The sequence below is a fragment of the Hyperolius riggenbachi genome, chromosome 7 (genome assembly GCF_040937935.1).
Source record: "Hyperolius riggenbachi isolate aHypRig1 chromosome 7, aHypRig1.pri, whole genome shotgun sequence".
NCBI lineage: Eukaryota > Metazoa > Chordata > Amphibia > Anura > Hyperoliidae > Hyperolius > Hyperolius riggenbachi.
Window position 1 is genome coordinate 216,736,616 of NC_090652.1, and position 9,376 is coordinate 216,745,991.

General features: G+C 41.0%; 1 protein-coding gene across 1 annotated transcript in view; it reads left to right on the plus strand.

The window, feature by feature from the left end:
- PTTG1IP (PTTG1 interacting protein) overlaps positions 1-5,948 on the plus strand; it is a 102,945-nt gene extending 96,997 nt beyond the window's left edge. The window contains exon 7 of the mRNA XM_068245220.1: positions 3,950-5,948. Within this exon, the coding sequence (XP_068101321.1) occupies positions 3,950-3,993 (44 nt within the window). The 3' untranslated portion in view covers positions 3,994-5,948. The remainder of the gene's footprint in view (positions 1-3,949) is intronic.
- Positions 5,949-9,376: the final 3,428 nt, after the last annotated feature.

Sequence of the window (9,376 nt, forward strand, 5' to 3'; positions counted from 1 at the left end):
TTGCAGATATTTTAAATTTTAGTTTTTCGCTGTAGTGCCCCTTTAAAAGGGAAAAAAGTGGCATCTTCCACATTCTCTCACTTCAGTTGTCCTTTAAAATTACTTCAGACTCTGGAACCCTAATTGGCCACCCCTAAGATTGAACCAGGCTTAAAGAGTAACTGTCAGGCTGCAGAAGCTAATTTAAACCTCTATTCTCCTGTGTTAAACAGTTTAGACAGAAGCCAAAAAGACATTACTAAAGATAAAAATCTCTCTTACATTTAATGTGTGCTTATCAGCACAGCTAAGCTCCTAAGGAGGACGCAAGCCGCATTCCATACTGCAAAGCATTCTGGGGCCCTCCCCTCGGCTGCTAAGGAGAAGAGGGGATCAAGTTTCAGCAGCTTCTAACTCAGTCCAGCCACAGCACAGATAAATCTCCGGGGCAGAGTACACTGCAGGAGTCAGCTATTGTTCCTAGCCACATGGCTCATTAATATTCACTGCACACTGTGTTATTCTGTACGAGCTCCTCTGTGATCAGAAGCAGGCAGGACATGACGACACATTTGGCTTCACAAACAGGGAACCTGCCATGGGCTGTCAGGAGCATCATTCTCTGCATATACTATATAAAAATTCTGTGAAATCCAAACGTGGACAGTGAAATGCATATGTAATGTAAGTACAGCCAATCTTTAGCTACTGATATATGTGTTTATTTTCTCTGAGACCTTATACCTAACAGCTCCTCTTTAAGAGCTGTCACCACGCAACTCCCCTTAAAGGGAAGGTTCAAGCAAAAAAAAAAAGATTCACTTACCTGGGGCTTCTACCAGCCCCATGTAGCCATCCTGTGCCCTTGTAGTCACTCACTGCTGCTCCAGTCCCCCGCTGGCAGCTTTCTGACCTCGGAGGTCAGGGCCACATTGCATACATTTTTACGCATTCCAGCTAGTGCAGGAACAAAAATTTACGCGTTTCACCACTAACGCGTAAAAATGTATGTGTTAATGTTCCTGCACTAGCGGGAATGTGTAAAAATGTACGCAATTTGGCCCTGACCTCCGAGGTCAGAAAGCTGCCAGCGGGGGACTGGAGCAGCAGTGAGTGACTACGAGGGCACAGAATGGCTGCATGGGGCTGGTAGAAGCCCCAGGTAAGTGAAACTCATTTTTTTTTTTTTGCTTGGACCTTCCCTTTAACTTACTATGCACAACTTGCTCTGCGTTCTGTCACCTCATTGGCTGCATGAGATGAGGGGAGTGGGTATAACACCCACCAGTGTGATGTCAGGACCTGGAGACTGGTACATAACCTGAGGTGGTTGTATACTGCCACTTAGCAGCGTCTTTGTTCTGATCGAATACTCAGTGCAGGAAGTTATGTAATCTTTACCAGTGTCCTTTTTAATCCTCACAATGCACATTTAAATATAGATATTTGAATTTGTTAGGTGTTATATATTTTCCTGGGTATTTTTAAATTTTCTACATAACTATTTTTTTTTTTTACTAATATAAAAACCATCCATTCCTAATTGAATAAAGGGACTATATTACTGTGGTATACTAATAGGAGGATAGGCGTACTCTACACTGCAATATCCTCCTGTATTCGAGGATCCGCACAGATGAAGCCCCTTCCCTAAACCTTTCCCATATCTGGTTCACCACCTCCTCCCACACATTAGGGATGCATCCTGTGCTTTCTCTGTTAATTCTCTGCCATGATATACATTACTGATGCCTTACTGGTTCATGTTGGACAGCCTGTTCTTTGTATATAGAGGGGTGACTAAAGGGGTCATGGTAGAGTTTTTTTCTCCTTGTTACAATGTTGGTTATGTTTAATTGGTTTGAGGATGCTATCCTTATTCAGATCCTTACAAGGAGAGGTTGGCCAGAGGCTAGCTTGTTGCAGTTATATACAGTAGATCAATATAGATATATTGTATTCCCCTGCAGCAATTTGTGAGCAAGCTAGGCAGAGTGAACCTGTGTGTAATATTACCACTAGACAAGCAGACTATATGCTAATAAAATCTGTATTCAACTACAGCCAGATCAGTATGTTGAAACGCTTATTATTCATTCGTTTGGCAGTGTAAGAATTGATACATTAGCTTATGTAATTGGCTTTTTGCTATTAATAGACACGCTTTTTCACCCATCTATGTACTGTGGAGTGATTTACTGTTTAACTGAGTACTCTTAAAGAGACACTGAAGCGAAAAAAAAATTATGATATTATGATTTGTATGTGTAATACAGCTAAGAAATAAAACATTAAGATCAGATACATCAGTGTAATTGTTTCCAGTACAGGAAGAGTTGAGAAACTCCAGTTGTTATCTCTATGCAAACAAGCCATTAAGCTCTCTGACTAAGTTAGTTGTGAAGAGGGCTGTTATCTAACTTTTTTATTATCTCAACTGTAAGTGAACTGTTTACTTTTCCTCTGCTAGAGGAGAGGTCATTACTTCACAGACTGCTCTGAAAGAATCATTTTGAATGCTGAGTGTTGTGTAATCTGCACATATTATAGAATAATGCAATGTTAGAAAAAACACTATATACCTGAAAATAAAAGTATGAGAATATTTTCTTTGCTGCTAATCTTCTAGAAATGATTCATAGTACACAACCAATTCATTACATCATTTTTTTCGCTTCAGTGTCTCTTTAAAGGATACCAGAGGTGAAAAAGGTTGGAGAAAAGGGGGGGGGGTTGGGGGAAGCATGACGTCATAGGCATGCGCAGAGCGCTCCCGGGCGCTGTAGGATGCAAGCAGCTGGCTCGACATCTGTGCAGTGATAGCGACTCCCCGTGACCCAGAAGAAGCTGGGGGGGAATATTTGGGTAAGAAAGAGGGATGTCAGTGGAGAACTGGGGGGGGGGGGGAGTGGGGGGCATGGCCATCAGGACAGCTCCCCCTAATAATGCCTGCTCCATCTGTTTCTCCAACGTTTTTCACCTCTGGTATCCTTTTAAAGTGTTAACTGAGGGAAAATCTCCCTGCCATGGTCAGACATCTACAATGTGAAATAACACTCTCTCTAGGCAAAGCAAGAAGAATAACTGGAGTTTAGATTAAAAGCATGCAGTGTTTTTGTGTGTGTGGTTCATTTGTTTTGGTTTTGTTTTGTTTTTTCCCTGAGGATTACAAACACAATTTGTTTTTACATTCCCTGCCAAAAAAATGGTGAAATCTGCCACCTTGTGGTGCATATCAATAGTTTCCATGTTTACATTTTTCATTTGTGTATATATTCTGGTCAGCAGCTATCACAGGCTGGAGGTTAAATATGCTCGCAACTGGGGGTGCCCAAACCCCTAAGTATATAGAAAAAAAGCACGTGGAGTTGTAGCACACAGATCTTCTCTTTATTTAGAGCAAATAAACTTGCAAAACAGCAGACAGTTTCGGTCGTCCCCGACCTTTATCAATGCCAAGTAACAAATGAAAGCATGGTCATATATATCCGCCCCAACAGGAAATGACATGACAAAATGGGATACACCCCTTAAACACATCAGCAAACATAAATGTAGGATGTGCACACAATATACACTTACCTATCTCCTTAATCATAAATCCGTCCATGAACCAAATCATCTCTATTTTTGATTTTTTTTTCCTTTTTAATCTCTATTTGTACAAATAAAAAAAGTTGCAGTACCAGTGAAAGCACATTTGAAAAGGCGGTAAGATAATTAACAGTAACGACAAGTTACTGGCTAAAAGGGGCACTAGAGTGAAAATGATGATACTTGGATAACCCTTTAATACAACACATGCAATTTAATCATCACAAAATCTATTATCACTTGAGGTTTGTTGTAAGTCAATAGATTCTATATATATATATATATTAGATTTTATATATTTTTTTTTTATTATATGGATGGTAAAGTATATTTTGCATTTCATTAGTAACATTTATTTTTTCTCTGTTTGTTGTAGGTTTATTTAAAGAAGATAATCCTTATTCAAAGTTTGATAATTAAGCTCAGGAAGTTCAAGTTCTCAGTTTCTTCAGATTGCCAAAGCAAAAATTGTTAACTTCCATCTCTACTCAGTTACTCATTTGCTCTATTGATAGCCAGCTGAGTCAGTGACTGTTAAACTCGTACATTGCTGTTCAAATTATCCTTTTTCTGTTTCAGGGGTTTGTGACTTAGATTTTGTTTCAGAACTGAAAATATTAACCTTAAGGGCTTCTTCAGTTTATCTACCCCCATCCCCTGACCTCTTATGTCCTATTTATAGGAGAGCTCTAGAATGTGTGAAATAAAGGCATCACCCTAGTTTCATCAGTCATTGCAACCAATATTGAAACACAGAATATTCCTTATTTATACTTTAGATCTTGAGTGTAAAGCAAATCTGTAGTGAAATTAAAAAGTCAGAGGTAAGACTCTGTATCCTTTAGAGCCTTCCAGTTCCTCTCGCAGTCCCCGCTTTGCAGGACTGTACCCGGGACAGTTCCCCAGTGGTAGAAAAAATTTGTCTCTGCATCCACAAAGTTTTTTTTCACTTTGTGGCTGCTGAAAGGTTAAAGTGTAGCAGAGATGTTGTAATAAGCAGCTTTTATATTTACCTGGGGCTTCCTACAGCCTTATGCCAGCCATGGGCTCTATTGTCGTTTTCCTGGGCCCCTCCGTTCCTTCACTGTGTCCCCGGTTTATAGCTCTGTCGCGGGCAGTCGTGGTTCATCACGCATACTCAGCTCGACCACGCTCTCCCGTGGCCAGGGTTATTCTGCCCCTGCGCAGACCTAGCTGCACACGTGCAGAACGCTCCCGGAGACGGCCGTGCATGCGCGGTGAACCACAATTGGCCTCGACTCAGCTATATACCGGGGGACACAGTGGAGGAACAGAGGGGCCCAGTAGAACAATGATGGAACCCATTGCCGGCATAGGGCTGGAGGAAGCCCTGGGTAAGTATAAAAGCTGCTTACTTCATCATCTCCGGTTTCTTTTAATTTGGCTTTTGGAAACCATTTTACACCTTTAGCTGTGTTGAGTTGTTTTTTTCAGAGACCTGAACATCTTTTCTGCAAAGTGAACCAATGTGGCATGTCCCCCCAGCTGCTACATTTAAAGAGGTATCTGTACCAAAAAATAGTAGTAGGAAGAAAAAATAAATTACTACATTGCAAACTGAGATTATAAAATAGAAGAGATTAAGAAATTGATATACGCCCTGGAATTCATTCATGTTGTTTGATACACTGTCAACCTTCACATCATCATCTTTACTACTGGTAGACAAGAGGAAAACTAGTCAGCAACTACCCTTATCTATAACCACACCCTTTTTGGGTTATTAGCTACTGATTGGGTTGAAGTTGAATCCTGAGTTAAAGTCCCTTTTTAAGAAGGCTGAAGGTTGTAGTAAGACTGAGGCCCTGGATGTGATTGTTTAAAAACATTCAAACCTATGATTGTACATGTGTACTATAGTCACAGGCCAGTTTAATAACACTGTGTAGATCAAGTCAAACTACATTCATAAACTCAAGATTGCCTGTTGGCAGTAAGCTCCATCCTCGCCCTACTGTCACTGGTTCCTAATAGGGGTTTTCTGAGATCCAAAATAGTCTTCTGCCCAAAAATCATGGTAACAGTGCTGGTAAGTGACACCCATCCAATATGCTTTCATGTTGCCTATACTTCTGGTCATAGAATCTCTGGGCAAGGTAAGAGGGTAGTGGTAGTCAAAATCTATGCCTTTTTTTTCTCATAGAACCTGTGAGCAGAAGAGGAGGGACATGGGAACTAACATTTTTCCTGATGTTACTCTATCATTCACCACACTTAGGGATGGGATTTCAAGTAGTAAAGTACTCTAATTCAAAATTCAAATGAAGTTTAATGACTTCACCTGTGAACGCGGGGTAGGGGGGTTTAATTTACCCAGAAGTTTTCGGGCCTTCTGTGTTCCATTACAACGCGATAGGCGTAATAAAAGACGCGTTGCATTACTCACTACCACGCTTCATCTTTCAAGCTGGAAGGAAGAAGCGCAGAAGTGAGTGGTGGAACACTGCTTTTATTACGCCTGTCACGCATAATGGAACGCAGAAGACCCGAAGACTTCTGGGTAAATTAACCCCCCATCCCGTGGTCACAGGTGAAGTCATTAGAATATTTGAATTTGAGTACTTTACTACTCGAAAGCCCACGCTTTTAGAAGGAAGACTTCTCTGCATCTCATAAGATTTATCTGGAACCAGAGACGTTTGAAACTTTTTTTTTTTTTTTTTTTCCCCTCTACAGATACTTTAAGTTGCACTTTACTATGTAGATTACAATTGGGTTGCCTGAACTGTCTAGACCAAAGGTGTCAACTCCAGGCCTGGAGGGCCAGATCCATGCCAGTGTTTAGGATAGACTGAGACAGAGAAGAATGTGTTCTACCTGATGGACCACACCTTTCCTGATTCAGACCCACCAGTTAATTTGAGCTGTGTCAGAAATGTGTGAGGACCTTGGCCCTTGTAGGACCGGTTTGATATCCCAAGTCTAGACCCAAGTTCCACATTCTAAGCTCTCAATACAGCAATGATTATTGCTGAAAGAGATGCACCTTGTTTCCTTTGATAAGTTCCGTTTATGAATGTTAATGTATTTCAAAGAAGCCTCTTGCTGATATGTAGCTACTGGAAGTACAATGTAAAAATATGTGAAGGCTGTTCTGCTGCCACGCTGATAACTGTGAGCTCACTCTTCTAGCAATGAGGTTGTGTGTATATCTTCCTATTGAAACACTCCATACATTCTTCTCTTATATTCTTGTAGTTCATCAGTTGCTGATGGCTGTTTCATTTCACCTATGTGTATTACCTTGTCTGTGTTTATAATACTCACTAGGGGATTTTCACTTTTTTACCCTGCAATCCTATTTTTATTGTAGGAACATGAGACCTGGGATCTAACAATGATCCGTATAGTACCCATTAGTAAAGATGAGATGCAAATGTTATGTTCATTTTCTGCAGCTTGGAAATAGAGCAGTCAAAATGATCAGATACAGCATTTGATTGGTCCAAGTTGCATATATTTGTATTTGAACAAACTCTGTTAGAGCCCTTTTCCACAGGTGGCTGAAGTACACGCTCAGTGAGCAGTTAGCAAGCGGCAGCAGGTAGTTGCCAGGTAACAGCAAGCAGTTATGAGAGTTCGACAGTCTTTTTACTGCCTATCAACTGCTTGTGGAAAAGGGGCCCTTAGCTTCTCATTCACACTATTTCTACTCATTAGAATAGAGGCTAAATCCAGCTTGCATGCACCTTTTTAATACAATTTGTATGCAGCTTGGAAATGAGCCTAGCAAAATCAGCAGTTGGTGGAATGGATTTGCCAATTCCGAGCTGTTGTTGCATGCAATCCAAAATATCTCTTCCTATCGACCATCTCCAGTACTCGCACAAATGATCATTTTCTAGACAGTTTGATATTCTGTAATGCTATATTATTTATCCAGATTTACCAAGTTTGAGGTGGATTTGTTGCACGTGTGTAACAACTGACAGTGGCAATTTTGAAAGGTTACACATGTGGCCACCATAAAAATGATCATTTGAGTAATAGTACATTCTGATTGCTTTTTGAAAGAGAGCAGAAAAAAATGGATGGATGTGTTTGATTACTCTTAATACAAAAAGTTGAGAAATTAAACATTGGAAAACTGAATCCATACTTTCTCATAAAAATACTTTTTTGTACTTTTTTCTATGAAATGAGATTCTTACCAGTTTTGGCCAGCTGGGAAGCTGACTAGAGATGGACAATAACATGCTAATAATCCTATTTTGAATGCAGGTATAGTGTGAAAAAAGAGGAAGTGCATTTAATTGATTCAATTCCAAGCTGAACATGTTGCATTTGTCCTGTTTGCATTGCAAACCAGAGTTATTAGCATACCTAGTGCTAATGAATAAACTGGGAGGGATGGGGAACAACTCTTTTGACAGAGAACAATGGATGAGAGAATTCTTCACAGTGGGTGTCTGCAGCAGCAACCTTTTGAGATTTCTATGTAAAAAGCCATTTTAGGTTGCCAACCTAAATATTTGCCTTGTACAAGCTGTTGTGCTCAGATTTCAGATAATCCTATGCACTGATCACTAGGACATTCCATTGCCTTTCAGAGGAGCCTTGTGGTACAACCTTATTTATGAAATAAGTCAACTTTATCTTTTACAATGGCTGATCGCACAAATTAAACTTTTTTTTTTTTATTATTATTATATAAAGTAAATAGGGTTTATATTATACTACTTTGATTTTATATGCTGTATTCTAGTGCCTAATCTAAATGTGCCGTTAAATAAGTCTAATCTATAAACTAAAAGCTGTTATTTGTACACGCAGTAGGTACACTTCCAGTAGTAACACTTTACTAGGCAGTTCATATGTGTTCGTTGATCCCTCTTGAGGTGACCACATTGTACTGATTAGTATATATTTTTATTCAATAAAAATTAAAGTACTAGTTTGTTGCTTTTTGTCTTCATTTATTTTCCTACTCAGAGCCTTAAAGGGAACCTAAACCGAGAAGCATGTGGATTTTTCCTTTTAAAATAATACCAGTTACCTTGAGACTGGGGTGGAGGTTCACCTTCCAGCAAGACAACGACCCTTAAAGCCCATACACACGTCGGATTTTTCCGAACGACGGGTCGTTTGAACGTCCCGTCGTTCAGTCGTCCGCACACCAAATCAGGCGTGTGTACAGAATGTCGTTCGGGTGATAAGACTGATTTTGAGCGATCCGCCCGGCGGACCCGTCGTTTGGAAAAATCCGACGTGTGTATGGGCCTTAAACATAAAGCCAGGGCAACAATGGAATGGTTTAACTACATAACGACCGGGTCACGCCCATGGCGTCAAGTCTTGGGTCTGCAGTTTGCAGGAGATTGCGTGCATCTCCTGCTTGGGAGGGGGGGGGGAGGGAGGGGGGAGGGGCAGAGCTCCGCCCCGCTTTCAGTCTCCCGCTCGGGAGACTGTTAGACGGCGAAACCGTTGTCTTTACACATTGTACAGCGCTGCGATCAGCAGCAGCGCTGTACTGGGGGCAGCCATGTGACACGGCTGTCCCCCTGGGGCAGAAGAGTGATCGGTTCTCATAGGCAAAAGCCTATGAAAGCTGATTTGGATGGCTGGGGGGAGGGAGGGGAATAAAAAAAAAAAAGGAAATGGTAATAGGGGAGGCGATCAGACCCTACTAACAGAGAGCTATGTTGGTGGGGAGAAAAGGGGGGGGGATCACTTGTGTGCTGTGGTGTGTGGCCCTGCAGCTTGGCCTTAAAGCTGCAGTGGCCAATTAACAGAAAAAAAGGCCTGGTGTTTAGGGGGGTTAACAACTGTGGTCCTTAAGTGG